Genomic DNA, 19,835 nt, shown 5'->3' with positions numbered 1-19,835 from the left:
CGCGCCTCGTACACCAACACTGCAGGTACACGTATATAGGGAAACCACTTTTTTCTTCATTATTCTAATTTTTTATGTATCGTCTGAGTTGTTGTCACACGAATGTTTACTCCACAACCATTTTGTTTTCTATATTTTATATTTTGACGCATTTATTGCTTTCCCCACATCCTTCCCTATGTCTATGTTATTATGATAATCTCCTGGAAAGAGCTCTTTTTTTAATAAAAGGGACCAATGAACCCATTACCTCATCTTTAAGATAGATCAGTAAACATGGGCATAATTATGGGTGATTATTCAGACTAGTGCACACATTTTACAGTTCAAACAAAGCAATGCCGAGCGTGGAACCCCTCGTATGTAACATATTAGGGACAAATATGGACACTATATTTGTAAATGACACATGCAGAAAATGGTAAATTGAATATGCATATTTGATACATGATAAACTATATTTTTAGAAATCAACCAAAACATTCAGTAACTGGAAATAGCTTTAATATTGTCTTTAAAACGCGTGATGCCTTCGACATATAATTTAAATGCATCGTAAGCTTAGACATCGTATGGCCATCGCGCTATCATCGTGATCCATTGTGTAGCCTTCGTAATTCATCGTGTAGCCTTCGTGATCCATCGTGTAGGCTTCGACTGAGATATGAAGCTTAAATACCCGTCTTCGGTTAACCTTCGTATGTCCATCTTTTGCTATCGTATATAATTTCGGCACCATCGTATAGACTTCGTTATTCATCGTACTTGCTTCGGTGACTTTTTTGGTATTTTAACGAGATCGGGACCAACTTCGTACGAACTTACAATTTTCGCATTCGGGTGTCCATCGTATATAAAAATCGGGACAGTGTGACGCGGGCATGAAAGAGAGCACTCCAGGGAGATACAAAAAAAGTGGTCTTTAAATACATGTTCAATGCGCCGTTTAAGAATCTAATGCATTCTAGGTAAAAGCGTTCACCAAAATGTTGTGATTGGTAACCATAGTCCTTTAGATTCTGAAAAGGCGAGTTAAGGTCTTAAAATCTCAGATTTTGACTACAGGTAGTCTCTTGTGAAGATTTGGCTGTATTTAGCTTCGATGATGAACTCTATGTTATCAACGTTAGCAAATTAACTTTCAACAAAGGAGCGCAACTCTGATTAATCTGATTCTCAGTTTTGAATATTTACTTCGCTACGTCTGCTGGTTTCGTGAATTTTTTATTTTTTTTATCATTTAAAAATGTTTTGAATGAACAATTGAATAATTGATGGTTTGTTGATTAAAGTCCAGTGGCAAATATTCATGTATTTTTAGGACAATTAAATGAACGATTTATGTGTTTACGTTCAGTAAGAAAATCACCTACGTACATGTATAATAAAAAGTAAAAATATTTAATATCATATAAATAATGTGAACTAATAGCTGCCCTGCATCAAACATACGAAATCACTATTCAAACCGTATAATTCTTTTCCTTTTCGATGCTTGTGGATATCAAAAGGCACCTTTTTCTTTTTCATTTCATTTTGATTTTATATTTTCTAGTGGTATCCAATAACAGCATACAGTCCAATAATTATAGTTTAACATGATAAGCTCTAAAAATAAGAAGATGCGGCATGATAGTCAATGAGACAATACTCCACAAGAGACCAACTGACAAAAAAAATGAAATGAAAATTGAGGCTTAAACAAATATTTAAGTTCAGTATGGTACAGAGAAAGATAGATGGTTTTAAAACTTTATACCACATCGTGAAAGAACATTTGAGAACATGTTTAAGACTGGGAAAAGTGATTTATTGGTATTCATTATTATTAGTTTTTAGTTAACATTAAACAAGCTTGTGGTAAATGCGAAGACTTTGAGATCGGTATTTTGTTTCTTTAGTTTTTTTTTTGTGATAAAAATAAAGTGTAGTTGCAACTGACTATCTATATTTTTGCAGTATTATCAAAGGAAGAGAAGCGATACACAAAATGAGGTCTCCTCGGTTAATAGTATAGAAAATATTTCTATTCTATATGATCTTTATTATAGTATTATTTTTAAACCTCCGAACAATACAAATGACTATTCTTGAGTTTCAATATTATAAATATTTTATTTTATTGGATTTTTTTTCAGTTTCTAGCTTCATATATCTTTACATTAATAGAATGTGCCATAATAATACTACATTATAAAATGCAGCTACAATTTCATTTTATCAGATTTGTTGACATGCTTATACTTTTACATTAATCTTTTGACGCATTCGGGCGTAGAATTGGAAGGTAAGATATAAAGCATTGATTTGGGAAATTTTCATTTAATTTTAAAAGATATTTTTATGCGGTTTTTATTTTGCAAAATATCCGCCATTAAGGTTTGTCAGACAGAGTCTGAAAATAAACCGCAATGCATAAATTAAGCCATTATTTTTCTCGTTTGAATTGTTTTACATATGGTGCGGTATGGGCTTTGCTCATTATTGAAGGCCGTACGGTAACCTATAGTTGTTAAATTCTGTGTCATTTTGGTCTCTTGTGGTGAGTTGTCTCATTGACAATCATACCAAGTCTTCTTTTTAAATGTAGCATATCATAACCGCAAATATCAGAAGTTGCTACTTTTCTGAGCAGAATTGTCTTATGACTTTTATTATTCTGCTCTAGGACCTTTTTCACTGTTTGTTTGTTCCAAAATGTCTTGTATAACATATTGTATATTCGATTTCCAATGATTTTTATCGAGTATATCTGATAGCAGTTATTCAAAATAAACGTGTTATGCTTTAGTTACTTAATGCAATTTATAACACAATAAGGGAAAATAGTTATCAAAAGTACCAGGATTGTAATTTAATACGCCAGACGCGCGTTTCTTCTACATAAGACTCATCAGTGACGCTTATATTAAAACAGTTAAACAAACAAACAAGTACAAAGTTGACGAGCATTGAGGACACAAAATTCCAAAAAGCTGTGCCAAATACGGCTACGGTAATCTATTCCTGGGATAAGAAATCCTTGGTTTTTCGAAAAATTCAAAGTTTTGTAAACAGGAAATTTATAAAACAGTTTTTAAAATGATAAGCATTTGTAGTATTGAATTTCCTCATGACGTGTTATGACAATACATGATTTATAGTATACTTATTTCAATACAAGATTAAATTTCTTCAGTTAAGGATTTTATCGTTAAATTAATCAATAAATAATCATCAAATATCTTGTTCACATCGACGTATGAACAGTATTATATGCTGATGCATGAGTTTGATACTGTGTGTTCGTAAATTGTTGTGAACAATATTTTATAAAAAAAAATTCAAGTTTTACAAATATCATATAAAAACCCATAGTTTATGGAGCTAGGGGCAGATTTATAGGGGGGGAGGAGGGGAGGGCCTAGGATGAAATAAAAAAAAAACAGGATGAGAATTTATGTAAAATAAAAGTCAGGATAAATTAATAAAAAAAACAGGACCAAAACGATTGGAAAACAAAAAGGCATGATAGAGATTACATCTAAACAAAATGCAGGACAACATTTTCCATCCTAGACCCCATCCTTAGCGCTACAATCAAACCCAAATAGAAATCATTTATTTATGTAAGATAATACAAACGGAATTTCTTACAATATTATGGATTTGGTTTCAAATGTCAATCTTAAGTAGATCGTTTCATCGCAGCTTCTGGAAAGTTTTTTATTACTAGAATGTCTGTGCTTTAAATTAAATTCTCACCATAATTAGATAGATTGAGGAAGATGTGGTATGAATGTCAATGAGACAACTCTCCATCCAAGTAACAATTTATGAAAGTTAACCATTATATGTCAAGGTACGGCCTTCAACACGGAGCCTTGGCTCACACCGAACATCAAGCTATAAAGAGCCCTAAAATATACCATTCAAACGGGCGTATTATCAAATTTTGTAATAAATCATATGACAATAAAGGAATTGATTATTTTAGAACTGTCGGTTTTTTGCTGTGTGTTGTTACACTTTTTTTTTAATTGGAAAGATTAAGAATTGTCATACATTTCAAAACCAATCAATGCATGTACACTTATAAAATAGGAACTTTGGGTAAATTTTTATACATTCTTAATATGATTACTATTCATACTTTTAGTTAATCGGACCGACCTATTTTTCTGTACAGAACATTACCCAGATGGCAAAGCGGATGTCGGTATCACGTGGTATCAAGCAAACTGGACGTGTTGGGGGAGATACAGATCTATTTTTCTCTGACTTTGAGACAATAGCAATTGTGATAGGCAGTCTGCTTGCATTGGCGTTCATTGTGGCGACCATTTTTGTTATTTGCAAACTTTTCTTGAATAAAAAGAAATCAACAGGAATAATGACATTGAAAAACTCGTTTAATACCCTGGGTTTTGGAAAACAAACTACTGTTAGCTCACTAGCTAGAAACTCAAACAAAGTTACACCATTAGAAAATATACAATTTAAGAGAAGGAAAATTGCGCAACAGAAAGTCGAATCTATCGATGTCAAACCATATACCAGTAGTGTAGAAGAAACTCTACAAAAACTTGGATTCACAAATACCAGTACGAACAAGGAAGAAGACCATCTTGGGAAAACGCAGGATAGCGATGCGGAACCTCGAGAGGACATATTAGCTGCACTGGATGACCAAAAATCAAACATGAACAAAAGCCAAACTGAATTAAATGCATTGGTTTCCTCAATTGAGGAATTAGAAACTACTACAAATACATATAAGCCAATATTTAACTTACAGCGAATAAATGCATTCAATGGGATTACTTCAGATACAAGTTTCACTTATAATAGTATGATGCTAGCGCCACCAGACAATGTGCGACTCAGCAGAAGCAGGGGAAGCATGTTCAATAATTTCTTTGCAAAGGATTGTGCAGTTTTTGAAGACAAAACAATTGAACAGATGACAAATTTCGACAAATCTGAAACAATCATTCATAGCGGAGATTCGAATACAGAACTTGTCAAATTTGGACCAACAGATGAAGAAACAACTCCGCTAGATGATCAGGAATGTGTTAACGAAAGTGGAATATCGGAGAGTACAGAAGAGAATCCCGTCAAAGGTGCAGACTTTGCAAAAAGTATGCGAAATGTGAACGGCGATTATGATCAATCAAACGATAAGCAGACTACTGCGGAAATCAATTCCAGGGACATAAGCCGAGACAGACTTTATTCGAACAGTAGCAGTACAATTTCCGAAATAGAAATAGATGAAGATCAGGATAAGTGTTTCAAGAACAAGTAATACAAACGATACATTTACGATGATTAGTATTGAAGACAGCGTTGTCCGAATTTAAAATGATTGCATTCCTTGCATTTATTTGAATATAATGTCACGTTTCTAAGTGTGCTAATTTTGTCTTAACAAATCCAAGGTTCTGTTAGTGGTCCTTTTTCTTCTTTGAGGTAGATAGCAAAGTTATAGGTTAAGAAATATACAACATGTGTACAAATTAAAATAAACAAGTGAAACTGCGAGCTACTGCTCACTGATGATACCCCCGCCGCAAGTGGATAATATAAATAGTGTAAAATGATACGAGTGTTCGGTAAACAGACAGTTGTCGAGTGATGAATCTGAAAACCCATCACACGGTATAACTGACTTATATATAATATGAAACCCAATTTCAGAAATCCTTGTCTAGTAGTTCTTGAGAAAAATGCGACGAAAATATTCATGGGACTGACGGACGGGACTGACGGATGAATGGATGTACAGACAGAAGTAAAACAGTATACCCCCCCCCCCCCCCTTTTTCAAAACGGGGTAAAATTTTCTTACGCACAGGAGTAGATTACCTTAGCCGTGTTTGGCATAACTTTTGGAATTTTAGATCCTCAATGCTCTTGAACTTTGTATTTGTTTGGCTTTTTAACTGTTTTGATCTGAGCGTCACTGATGAGTCTTATGCAGACGAAACGCGTGTCTGGCGTATTAAACTATAATCCTGGTACCTTTGATAACTATTAGTCCTGTCTGGTAACAAAGAAATAATTCTGATATTTGATTAGATTAACAGCTATAATTGTTGACATTCACACAGCATTTGTATGCATTGTAGAAGTACACTGGGTGTATGTTACGACATTGAAAAACACAAATTCTGAGCACCTGTACTGTTTTTGTACATACTGAGTAATACATAAAACTACAAAGGCTGCAGACTATTTCAAAAATAGAATTTTTAGAAATGTTACAAGTGTTGATATCATAATTATGTTTGACATGTATTTTATTTCAGAATTCGCATTTCCTGTATAAACCGAGAGGAACGAACGAAGAATTTAGGTCTGATAAGTCCATACTCAAATTTACATTTCCAAGGATGTGTTTTATTCCACGAAGTTACCACCAAGTATTAACTGACATGTGGAAATCATCCCCAAAGCCGCTTACATCATACTTTCCTTTCATACTAAACCCATCCCCTGACACGAAACCGGAATAGTTTACACCATGAGCACCATGATAGCGTTTTACAAAATCTATTTTTCCAGTTATTGGATCAAACTTTCCTTTGATCGAGAATGTTCCGATTTCGTCATCTCCACTTCCGTCAACTGAATCAGCCTCGAACTGGAGATTAATGGAAAACGCGTGTCTATCGCTATACTGCATGTAATAACCAATCCAATGCCCTGACTTTGCTTCGATATAAGACTGAAATAGAAATATTTCATGATCTATTATGAATCCGGGTTTTTTTTTTGTAAATATTTGTTTGTTTTGAAATTGTAACACAATTTTACCGATTATGTCTGTTTTTTCACGCATCATTGTAAAAATAACGAAAATTGATGCGACTGTCATACAAGTGGGAAATGTAGCATTTAAACCACCATTTACTACATTTGAAAATGCCTGTACCAAGTCAGGAATGTGACAATTGTTGTCCATTCGTTTGATATATTTTACTATTGGAATTTGCCATTTGATTATAGTGACTTTCCGTTTTGAATTTTCCTCGGAGTTCAGTACTTTTGTGATTTTGTTTTTTATAATTTAATTCAAAACATTGCATAACAACGTTCTTGCGTTGTTGACATTAATTAGTGTTGAACGTCTGAGATAGATGTCATTCTGTGTTTAGTTCATGATCACCAGGCCAGAAGGGTCAAGTGAGCTTTTCTCATCATTTGGCGTCCGGCGTCCGTCGGCCGTCGTCCGTCGTTGTTAACTTTTACAAATTCTTCTTCTCTGAACTACTGGGCTAAAAACCAAACTTGGCCACAATCATCATTGGGGTATCTAGTTTAAAAAAATGTGTGGCGTGACCCGGCAAACCAACCAATATAGCCGCAACGGCTAAAAATAGAACATATGTGTAAAATGCAGTTTTTGGCTAATAACTCAAAAACCAAATCATTTAGAGCAAATCTGACTGCGTAAAACTGTTTATCAGGTCAAGATCTATCTGCCCTAAAAATTTCAGATGAATCGGACAATACGTTGTTGGGTTGCTGCGTCTGAATTGATAATTTTAAAGAAATTTTGCGGTTTTTGGTTATTATCTTGAATATTAAGATAGAGATAAACTGTAAACATCAATAATGATCAGCAAAGTAAGAGTTACAAATAAGTCAAAATGACCGAAATGGTAAGTTGACCACTTTAGGAGTTATTGCCCTTTATAGTAAATGTTTAATAACCATTTTTCGTAAAACTTAGTAATCTTTCACAAAAATCTTCTGCTCTGAAACTACTGGGCCAAGTTCATTATAGATAAAGATAATTGTAAGCAGCAATAATTTTCAGTAAAGTAAGATGTACAAACACATCACTACCACCAAAAGACATTTTTTTCATGAATCCATCTGTGTCCTTCGTTTAATATTCACATAGACCAAGGTGAGAGACGCAGGGTCTTTAGAGCCCCTAGTTCATGAATTTATTGCAAATATAAAATAGTTGATGCATCGTTTAACTTTTGACCATGGCATTGTTCATCCTCAATTAAACTTTTATATCCCTTGACATCTGTTATCTCATTAATAAGAATCTTGACCATTTAACTATATTTTTAAATACTTATTCAGTAGTTACTTATCAAATATTGGAAACTGACATTAATTACCGTTCAATATATAAAAACGACATAGGTTATTTTGTTTCAGCGTGAACGCTTCGAATGTCAGCACCAGATCCTAGACAGGAGCAAATAGGTATGGGTTTTGCTCATTTTTGAAGTCCGTACGGTGACCTATAGTTGTTAATTTCTGTGATATTTTGGTCTCTTGTGGAGAGTTGTCTCATTGGCAATCATACCAGAACTTCTTTTTTATATGTATTGTTTCAACGCTTATCATGCGGTATTAATGAGTTGTACATGTAGCAAAAACTTGTCGGCTAGGGGTCAAAATAATGTGTACGAGTAGGGTGACATGATTTCATACAATATGTTATTTTATGAACTAGCATGTTAAACATCCGGTTCAGAACGTCTGCTTAGCATGCAATGGTTTATTAACAAGACTTTAGTTTTTGTCCTGAATATGCATTTAATTTGACACTGGATGTTCAACAGCCATCCATTATCCTCATCCACTGGAAGCCTTAAGTTTACCCCTTCCACATAATTAGCATGATTAGAGCTGACCAAACAAACATGCCACTGGATGTTTAGTTGATCTGTTAATTTCCTGATTTTTAATTTGCATGTAATCAATTGGCACCAGAAGTTAAGCAAACAACAATTATTTTCTCATACAATTTTCTGTCAATAAACACGATAAGAGAGAGACATATTCATTTTTTTCTGTGGAAAAGTGTAATGAAATTGATAACCACACCAACAAATCTCTAATTATGTAAAAGAAATTTGAGGTTTTAATATGGAATTTTTTATCTATGACTCTGAAGAACAACCTTTCATCGTGGAGAAGTATCTGACTAAGCTGTTTAACATTTTTGTTAGGAGATATGAATTTCTTCACTTACCATTGTCTATGTTCTATTATCATACTCTGAGAGCATCCTACGTTTATCTCAACAGCCACTAAATAACATCTATAATATAAATTGCTGCAAAATGATATACCATTATTGACAATATTTTAAGTTTGCGGTTCACATTTTTAAAGCATTTTGTTTTATTTCAGAAAGTGTTTAAGTAAATCATAAAATTCTAAATTGAAAAAAAAGTATTTCTATCAATTATGCAAATGTTTTATGGTAATTTTGTATGTTTATTGGATTGGGAAACTAGCTATTACAACTTATATTAATCCCTTTCCACTTTCCGGGTGCGAATACTGCCTTGTAGCGGCATTAGCCTACTCTTTCTCGAAATCTACAACGGGGTCTTTTACATGCAAGATAATTGCTCTCTCTCTTAACACAGGTCAGCCATTTATCGTCCCTTTCCGACGGACTATCATCAAGGTTTGGTCACAACTTTTTGAAACTATTGGTCCTCAGAACTTTTCAACTTTCTACGTGTTTTGACTTTCAAACATTTTTCATCTTGGCGTCGTTAGTTGGTCTTGTGTGGACGTGGCGCGCGTCTGGCGTATCAAATTTTTAACCAAGTACCTGTTATTTGTTATTATGATATCGTTTGTTTCTGTGTCCTTTATTTTCTCCCATTGTTTTGCAGTCCTGTCATGTAATATTGTCATTTAAATGATATAATTAACATTGCCATTAAAGTGGGAGGTTTGACATGCCACAAAACCAGGTTTAACCCTCATTTTGATCTTAAAATGCCCTGTACCAATTGAGGGAAATGGTCATTGTTATAGTTCGTTTCTGAGTGTGTTACATTTTAACTGTTGTATTTGTTGTGTCATAGTTCTCTTATATTTGATGCGCTTCCCTCAGTTTTAGTTTGTAACTCGGATTTGTTTTTTCTCTATAAATTTATGAATTTCGAACAGATGTATACAACTGTTGGCTTGTTATTATTTCTCAAGACCATACTCGCAAATTGTGTCATGGGAGAGCTGATTTTTTTTTTATTACACAGACTGTCGGTAATTCGGAGAACTTGAAAATATTGCTTTACCATTCACCGGACGGATAAATCTATAAACTATTTATAGACTTTTATTCATGTAAATATTATACGTTTGATTCAATATGCAGCTAAATAAAACGTTATATAAACATTCTAGTAATAATGGTTATAATACGATTCTACTACATGTAAATACCGCGCATTTCAGTATTCTGTGTTTATATTGTTTGTCCTGACTCCAAGTATAAGATCGTATAAACTAGCCTACCAGTATATGTGTACATGGAAACAACAAACGAACGACAACTCAAAATTAGAAATGAACAATAATTATAAAAAGAAATGGGTTGTTTTTAACACTTTAACAAAATCGTGCAAGTTTTATATAGAAATAAAACGTGTGATTACTTACCTTAAAATATTTCAGCTGTATGTACCTTTGGTTAATGAAATCTTAGGGGTTTCCATGAGGCGTTTTTCGAATTATTTGTAAACATATATACCAAAGAGCGGTGATATGACAAATTAAAATACTTTAAGTAATAGTTGTATGAACATCTGACAGGAAGAGGGGTGCTAAGTGCGAACTACAGTAACGTGAACTTCCTGCAGTAAACACACTAATGTGTATTCATATTGCAAATTGTCTTCGTATTTTCTGATACAGTGAAGTTAGTCAACATTACAGTGGCAAATATTTCATGCATATTGAGGACTAGTCAAATGAAATTCTTCGTTCATTATTTTGTACATATTAGGTCATTTATTTTCTCGTTTGAATTGTTTTACATTTGTCATTTAATGGCCTTTCATAATTACTATGCGGTATGGACTTTGCTAATTATGAAGTCCGTACGGCGAACTCTATAGTATAGTTGTTTATGTCTGTGTCATTTGGTCTCTTATGAAGAGTTGTCTCATTTCACATCTTCTTTTTATATTAACCCTGCTTTTTACCAGACCAGATTTGTAATTTTTGTGCTAGCTAACACGGCAACAGTCTGTAGAAAGACAGTTTGAATCCAAGCGGTTACCCGGCTGTCTTGAGTTTTCTCGCTAGATCAACCTTTCATTTTCCATCTGAGTTTATACATATGTGTATTTTGTACCTCAATTCAAATGTCACCTCTCCGATAAGGTCAGTTTTCTCTTGCCCTGCAATTTTCCTTTATATACAGCTTTACATGTTCTTGCATCTTTAGTCGATTTTTTCTTATCATTCTTTTTCTCATAAATGTACGTGTTTTTTTTCTCTGGTTTAATTTTATTTGTTAACATAATTATTTGCTTTTTTTTAATAAAGAAAAGACATAAATCCGTCAGTGAGAAATCTTTAAAACAAAATACAATGAGTTGACAAATCTGCAAAACTTTGCCGGTAGAATTGATCGTTAATCTGTATGTATATATCATCGATTACATTTTAGAATTTCCAACAAAGAAAGATTACGGTACAATCATTAGATTCTCTTTTCTCATTTAAATTATGTAATAAAAATCAAGGTAAATTCTTTTCTCTATACAACAGATTTGATTCTCCATATCATATTTGAATAGATGAGACTCGGCAGTTCACCTTTTTATAATCCGCGAAATTGATCAAATGCAGGTAAGTGCAAATGCTAATCTAGTAAAGGCATTTAATTCATTTAAAATATAAATATGATACAATCTTTTTTAATAATTTCATAAAGACGTTCTTTAACAGGCCTTCAAAATCAATATGTTTAAATGCCTTAATTGTTCCGGAGTATTTATACATAGTCGCACCGGCAGTGTCGCCAAGACAACATGACGCTTTGAGCAGTGGACGGTGTGTTATGATTTTAATTGTAAATTGAGCAACTGTGAAATATAAAAACGGCTAACGAGTGATTAAATGTTGGAATAATGTCTGAGGTAGGAAAAGTTTTCACTTTTTAACACTTATGGTGTAAAATTATATTATAACTTCTCAGATAAATCTTCACTTTTAAATGAAGATATTATAAAGTATTTTATACTAACTGTGACTTGCTACACATGAAGTATCTTTATTCATAATACCTGTATAATTCAAAAAGAAATGTTATGTTAAATTTTTAAGTGTTATACATGTGCATCTGAAGCCTAACCCATCATAAGAATTAACTATATATTGATTTGTAGAGATACGAATGCAATAGACATATATATATAAGAAAATTATTAAAAGATAATAACGGTTTCAATGCATCACTTTTTTACTAGTACTTTCACTGCTTCCGCAGATCTTCAGGTAATGTGACTTGTGTATAAAAAAATATATATAGAGAGAGAATTCGTGAATATGCCTATTATTCGCGAACTCATTAACTTGTCAGCTAGATTGTCATGTTTATAACTATAATATAACCAGCTTGTTAAAGCCGTCGTATATGGACATTTGCAATAGTTTTGTTGTAACGTGACAATATCAAGATGCCTGATGATCCATCTCAAATTCATACTTGTTCCGATCGTATGAAACACAGAAAGAAAGGGATAGAGAGAGAAAGTGGAACTAACATTGTTAACATACCCCCTCCCCCTTTTTCCCAATTTGTACGCTTCCGTATTTGCACGTTTGTCGCGGGAGAGACAGAACAAATTTTGAACTAACTTGGTTAATTTTAGTTATATGATGGGTTATTATATCTTTTACCAAACGTGGTTTTTTTTATGGCGAACCTGTGATTTGTCAGTAGACTACATGAAAGTTAACACATTGAATAATGTAATGTCCACCTAGTATATAAATTGAAATGACCCCTTTGTTCAAGCCAGACTTTTCATGATGACTTTTTTTCTAAATAAAGACTAAAATTTGGTTATTATGATTACCAATATGCCCAATATTTACAATTACAGTAAATTTTACAATAATACATTATAACTAAAATTGAGAATGGAAATGGTGAATGTGTCAAAGAGACAACAACCCGACCAAATTAAAAACAACAGCAGAAGGTCACCAACAGGTCTTCAATGTAGCGAGAAATTCCCGCAGCCGGAGGCGTCCTTCAGCTGCTTCAAACTGTTTATGTAATACTTTGTTTTAAAATCTTTGCTGAATTGAGACCTTGAATAAATTAACATCATTTTTAAAAGTTCTCTTTTCAAACATTTTAAGCGCATACGGAGAGAAACAAAACATAGATTGAAAGAAGTAGAAATGTACGGTATCTTCTATAGTTAGAAAAAGAAAAAGGGGTGAAGTGAGAGTTCGGGAAATGAATTAGAGATAAAAGAATTCAAAGACTGTCTGTCCATTTTTATTGGCCTACATACATTGTACTTCATGCTAATACCTAAAACATTATTATCATAACGAATCAAGCTTAATATACTTTGTACTCTGATTTCAACACATTCATACAGTCACAAGCATTCATCTGAACTGACGGGGCCGGTAAAGGTGAAGAACATTTAAGGAGGCTCGCGGGTATAAAATTTTCAGAAAAAAAAACTTTTATTTTACATTACAAATTTTATTAAATAACTTCAATAGTTGTTACTTTATAATATGGTACAAAAATTATTCCAAAAAATCAATTCGTGTTGACCCCAGGTGACTTTTAAAATGTCGATATCATTGAAAACGCTCTAAATTATCTCCCTTTGGTTCAAAAATGCCTTTTTTTTGGCATTAAAATTGAAATATTTTTTTTAACTCATCGGTGACCTATATTTTTTATTGTTGTTTTTGAATAAGCTGTACATAAACTAAATAATTGTTAAATTCGACCGATTTCTGTAATTTAGTTCTTTTTTTATTTCGATATTACCGCTATTTCTCCTATTAGTTCAACAAAAAAAAAGAAAATTAACAAAAATGTATGCTTCTTTCAACGACAGATTGTGAGCGCAAATGAGCGGTGACCCCATTTTTTTATTTCAATTTTCTATTAAGGATAAGATAAAGTTCATTTATTGAAAAATATAGACAAATCTTATATTAAATAAAAAAAATCATTTAGACCCGCGAGCCCCCTTAACTTCCAATCGACAGCATCTTTTGTTCCGTTACTTTGATTTGATACACATGTATAAAATTTTACCATCAAATTTAAACGGTATGATTTTTTTTTTTAAATTTATACACATGTACATAATACACATAATGAATGCATGACCAAGAAGAACATGCTGATTTAAATGCATTTTAATTTTTATCTTAAATCTGATAATCTTGAGATTTAAAGATTACTGAGTTTAAATAAGTTTAATGCTACCAAATAACAATACACGTATATATTTAATCAAATTAAATAATATTTTGTTCATACATGTATAAAAAATTCACCTAATGACGATATTTTCTCACCTTAATTTAATTTTCAATATATATATTCATCTTAAAATCGAATGCTTCTTTTTTGTTGACTGAAGTACATTGTGTATATCTACTGAAATCATAAAGCAGACACATCTTCGCGTATTTTCTTCACTCTTTCTCAAAACGATAATTCAATGCATTGTTCCAAGGAAAACAACACGACGGGGAATATTAATGGAGCAAGAACGTCTTACTCTCCCGGAGCATATAAGTTAATCTATTCTTTCAATGACTTACATGTAGTATGACATGAACCTTTAATCCATATTTTTTTTTACATTAAAAGGCTTGATAATTGAGATCATAAGTAAATTTACTTGATCAATCAAGTTTTGTTCCAAATATTTACCGATCTTTTCAAAGTTCATTTCAGATCAAATAGGCACCTATTTATAATGCATTGACGCTTTGTTTACTGTACAATTTATTCGAACAACCCTCAAGTTTGAATTTATAAAAAGGTCATAAATTCAGAACATACTTAATTATAGACAGTTATTTACACACATTTTAATGTAGTTATAATGTAAAGCATGCGAACACTACAGAATCATATCCATGCATCGAAGATTTATATAGATTGAACACTTTTGTCTTAATATTGGATTGAGTGGTTTATCAAAATTAATGAAAAGTGCATTCTTGACAAAAAAGTGTGTACAATTAGTTGGTAAAATGTACTACTACCGATATATAGCTTTTTAACTGAAACACTGCGGCTATCTAATGTTCTACTGTACTGTGCCGATTTATACATAGTCGTATTGTGTGTCCTCGGGGAAAGGGGGACCTTGTCATTTTCCTGTGTTCTGTTAGGTTTATTGTTGTGTAGTTTGTTCTCAGCCAACTATACCATCGAATAACGATAAACTTACTTTACTAGCTATAAGTGTGTCAAATGTAAAATGTTCCTCCCTAATTTGAATGTACAGTTTTAATTTTGGATAAAATCAAATGTCCTCTACGAACGTTGCCTTCATACTACGTAAAAACTGAAACTTTGTAGATTAAAAATAGTTTGTCGTCTGTTAAACGTACTTGTATGCTTACTATGATATGTGTTTCTTTGTTATGTGTTTTAAATTCTCAGTGGCCAAGTAATCAAACTACTGTATCACTAGTATGTCACATTTGAGATTGTGAGTAGGGGTCGAAATTAGCGCTGGTCCGGTGGTCCGGTACCAGTAGAATTTGAGTCGGACCAGTATATTTTGTCACCTAGGGGTCCGGCGGACCAGTAGAAATTTGTCGAAAAAATCCCTGATTGAATCGCAAGTTGGTTTTTTTACAAAACAATTCACCTGCGAAAGGAGAGGAAACCAAGGAAGGGAAAATCATGAAATTAAACGTAAACATCTCTCTTTATATTAGTGTTTGTCAAATGAATTTCATTTGTGCAGGACCAGTAGATTTGGAGCCGGAGCAGTAGATTATCAGTCCACTGGTCCGGCTGACCAGTACACAAAAAAACTTAAATCCGACCCCTGATTTTTTAATTTGTGAGTTGGAAAACCGCACATGTTAGGTGTGTTTGACTCCAATCTCTTATGACTAGAATTCTTAGTTTTCCTACCGAAAGTTGGTAGTTCTCTCCGGGCATTCCAGATTCCTCCACAAATAAAAACACCAATCAATCAAAAGGCCTCTGCGTTTTTTTTTATAGTTTTTTTTTCTTCGCTATGTGTTATAAATACTAGGCATACTCTTTTATACTAAATTTAACAAACTGCCATAGCCTCATGATATATAATGCTTTTAAATGCCTCATTGCCTTGCATACTTAACTGCTCTTATAGAAAAAGGAAAAGGGTGGTCGAAGAGCAAGGTCAAGGTCACGCAGTTCAAGCTTGTCAAGTAATGATGAAAACAAAAAACTTACGAAAGATGAAAGAAGGGAAAAGAAGTTAAAGAAGAAAAACGGAAGAAAACACTCAAGATCTAGCAGTTCGAGTTCCTCTAGTTCAGATGACGAACGCAAAAAGCTTCTGAAAGAAGAAAGAAATAAGAAGAAAAATAATAAAACAGCGAAGGACAAGAAACAAAAGGAAACTGATAGAAAACAGGGAAAAACCAAAAAGGAGTTGAAGAAGAAAAAGGAACGAAAACGATCAAGGTCAAGTTCAAGCAGTTCGAGTTCATCTAGCTCGTCCAGTTCAGACGACGAAAACAAAAAGGAAAAAAAGAGTGGAAAAAAAGATAAGAAAGCGATGAAAAACAAACAAAAGGAAAACGATAGAAAACAGGAAAAAGACAAAAAGGATTTAAAGAAGAAAAGAGAAAGAAAGCGATCAAGGTCAAGCAGTTCGAGTTCATCCAGTTCGTCCAGTTCAGACGACGAAAAGAAAAAAGAAAGGAAACAGAAGGGAAAAAAAGATAAGAAAGCGATGAAAAACAAACAGGGAAAAACCAAAAATGATAAGAATGCGAAAGCAACAGCAACGTCCAAAAAGGTAGACTTGGAATGCAGTGTGCAGTTATACACAAGGATCACAGACACTTCTTTGAATTTGGATAATGCACTAATACACCTTTCAATGCTTGGTAATTTTTGGCAACACATTAATCATGCGCGACCAATACAGACCTGTATTTATGTATGGTGCTATGCAATTTTGTTTGCAGCATATACTTTTGACTACTTCCTTTCTTTGCTTTGCAAGACTTTTTCATTTGCCTAGTTGCTTTCTATGCTTTGCAACGCTTTGTCATTTGACTAGTTGCTTCTATGCTTTGCAATGCTTTGCTATTTTGCACGTGCTGTATATTACTGCTGATTTGACTCGCTATGGTAACAAATATATTATTGAAAATTTTCGCCTAATTTTTTCTATCTTTATCGAATGCACATAACTTTAAAAACAAATTTTGCTCAAAACATAGAGACGTAAAGACGAATAAGAATATATGCATACATGAATATACTTAGAGAAAACAGATACGAACCGAAATAAAAATTTGTGTATATACCGACCAACCATTTGTGTCTGGCTGAAACATGATTATTTTTTTTCATATTTTTAAAATTATTTGAGATACATCATAAAAAAGACAGTGAGAATAGAAACGGGGAATCCGTCAAAGAGACAACAACAGGAAAGAGAACACATCCCACAACCACCAATGGGTTATCAACGGAGCGGCAAAAATTCCACAACCGGAAGCGGGCTTTTGCTTACCCCTTAAAAAATAATGTAAAGAGCTGAATATGACATGCTCAATTGAAAGATAGCATGGGTCCTAAGTACAGTAGTACATGTATATCGTTTATATTTTTAGACATATGTCAATAGAAAAAGTGAATGGTTTTTTTATTTGAAAATGTAGACTTAAATTTCCTACTTACATGTATATGTTAACATGGTCTTTAAACATACCTGAATGATTTAATCAGGTATAATTTGAACAAATCATGTTCATTCTCGAATATCATCAGATCTCATCAATTAGTGAAATATTAAACATGTAAACTAACTGTTATTAAAGATTGAAAGAATTTAAATATCAAATTTTAAAGTTTTCAATTTTAATTTCAGTTGAGTACAAAAACGAATATCTTAGTTTTTAACTATGTTATAAACTATTTTCTCTGACACATCGTTTCTATGAGAATGAAATATTTGTAGTTATTCGTACTTGGTTGTTTATTATTAAGTAATCAATATAAGATGTAGTTAGTTGAATCGCAGCCTCATTTGGATCTATTTTATAAAGATGTTGTGTTAGCTATAATCCGTGGTTCAAATAAATGCATGTGCATCTAAATTTTAATTTTTGGCAATAAATAATGAACACGAGCTCAAAGATTGTATTAGAAAAAACAGAATGTAAGCTAAATAAAATAGAAAAGAAGAAATGAGCACAGATCAGCAAATAGATCAATGAAAATGAAAGGAGGTAAACATGTACATGTCTTGAATATGATCAGGAATGTGGTATGTGGTCTATCTGTCCATGCCTTATGAAATGACAAAGTTTCATTTAGAATGTCAACATAATAATCAATTAAAGGTTAAGTTATATATAATAACATATTTATGAAAACTTATCCAGTTTCAGACAGGAATAGGACAATTAAAATACAGTAACTAAATTCAATACCAATTATATATGTAATCCCATTGTTCATTAACTGATTAAAAAAACGCCAAATTCTTTAATAGAGCCGCTTCTCAATAAGGACTCTTTTTTTAAAACCTTTTCTGTACATAAATTATGTTTCATTTCAGTGATGCTACTATCAAAGCAAGACACACATTTGATATGGAATGTACTTTTGAAATATGACCGGGTAGGGGTGTATGACCGCCCCCTTTTGGCCAACAGTGTATGTTTTAAGTTCATTTTTGTCCTAACTGCGACAAACTTATCCTCCACTGTTAAGGATTAGTTTTCCTGTTGTCCGAGCATGCCTTTTTTTAATCAAGTATCCGCCACTGGATATACGAAAGAAACATATATATGTAGGCATTTGTTTACATACATGTATATCTGATTCGTTTTCTGTTTTGACTACAATTGTTGAAACTTTGGCGTAACTAATTTTTAATATTGCATGACTATTATATTTGATTTGTTATTTAATTGAGTGATTTCGATTTGATTACATAATTTCAAGTTTAACATTTCAAATTATGTATTTGAATAGAAATATAGATCTGTTTTCTAATTAATTATGTAGTAATACCTTTTTACCATTCTAAGGTTCTACTACGCATAATACTCAAAGGAAACCAAAGTTTAAACCTTGATAGCTATTTACATATATTATTTAATTTTATAGAAATCGTTTTTAAGACATACATGTACCTACGAAGGTAACAACTATGCCACAAAAGCATGCAGTTAAAAATGAAAGAGGGTAAACATTAAACTGAATTTTGGCAAATCAAGCGGAAACGGAATTCAACGCATCGAGATAGAATTGAGAAAGGAAATGGTGAATGTGTCAATACGACAACAACCCGACCATAGAGCAGACAACAGCCGAATGCCATCAATGGTTCTTCAATGTAGCAAGAATTCCCGCACCCATAGGTGTCCTTCAGCTGGCCCCTAAAAATATGTATACTAGTACAGTGATAATGGACATCATACTTAACTAGATGCATTAAGGGGAAACGTGTTCCCATGCTCTGTTTTCTTTTAATATATAAAATTAATACAGCAAACACAACTTTTATATCAGATGAGTATTTGCCATTTGACTGTTGAAAAAATCAAATAATTGGTTGACGGAAACCATAATAAATTTGGAAAAAATCCACTACAACAAACTTCAATGTAGTTATGATTTATCCTTATCGCTACAACGAACAACCGAAGTAGCTATGATTGTCCATCATCGCTACAGCAAACTAAAAGGTAGCCATGATTGTCTCTAATCGCTTTAACAAACTACAAAGTAGGTGTTATTGACCCTCATCGCCTTAACAAACTACAATATAGCTGTGACTGACCTTCGTCGCTTAAACAAACTATAATATAGCTGTGGT

At 32.8% G+C, this 19,835-nt stretch overlaps 1 protein-coding gene and 1 long non-coding RNA gene across 7 annotated transcripts in view; one reads left to right on the top strand and one right to left on the bottom strand.

The window, feature by feature from the left end:
* Positions 1 to 6,054: 6,054 nt before the first annotated feature.
* LOC134690440 (uncharacterized) lies at positions 6,055 to 9,080 on the bottom strand. Its single transcript, XR_010101933.1, has 2 exons — positions 8,990 to 9,080; positions 6,055 to 6,712 (listed from the first exon to the last, which is right to left on the bottom strand). It is a non-coding gene; the product is annotated as an uncharacterized LOC134690440 (long non-coding RNA).
* Positions 9,081 to 11,508: 2,428 nt separating this feature from the next.
* LOC134691262 (glutamic acid-rich protein-like) overlaps positions 11,509 to 19,835 on the top strand; it is a 30,685-nt gene continuing 22,358 nt past the window's right edge. For 4 of the 6 annotated variants that reach the window (XM_063551673.1, XM_063551672.1, XM_063551671.1 and 1 more), the window contains exons 1-2: positions 11,749 to 11,906; positions 16,140 to 16,793. In XM_063551673.1, coding sequence (XP_063407743.1) covers positions 11,898 to 11,906; positions 16,140 to 16,793 — 663 coding nt within the window. In that variant the 5' untranslated portion in view covers positions 11,749 to 11,897. Of the gene's footprint in view, positions 11,617 to 11,740; positions 11,907 to 16,139; positions 16,794 to 19,835 lie in introns of those variants that run through there. The other 2 variants (XM_063551676.1, XM_063551675.1) reach the window with 2 other exon arrangements.

This window comes from Mytilus trossulus, chromosome 11 (genome assembly GCF_036588685.1).
Source record: "Mytilus trossulus isolate FHL-02 chromosome 11, PNRI_Mtr1.1.1.hap1, whole genome shotgun sequence".
NCBI classification, from domain to species: Eukaryota; Metazoa; Mollusca; class Bivalvia; order Mytilida; family Mytilidae; genus Mytilus; species Mytilus trossulus.
This window is presented reverse-complemented; position numbering and strand designations above follow the sequence as displayed.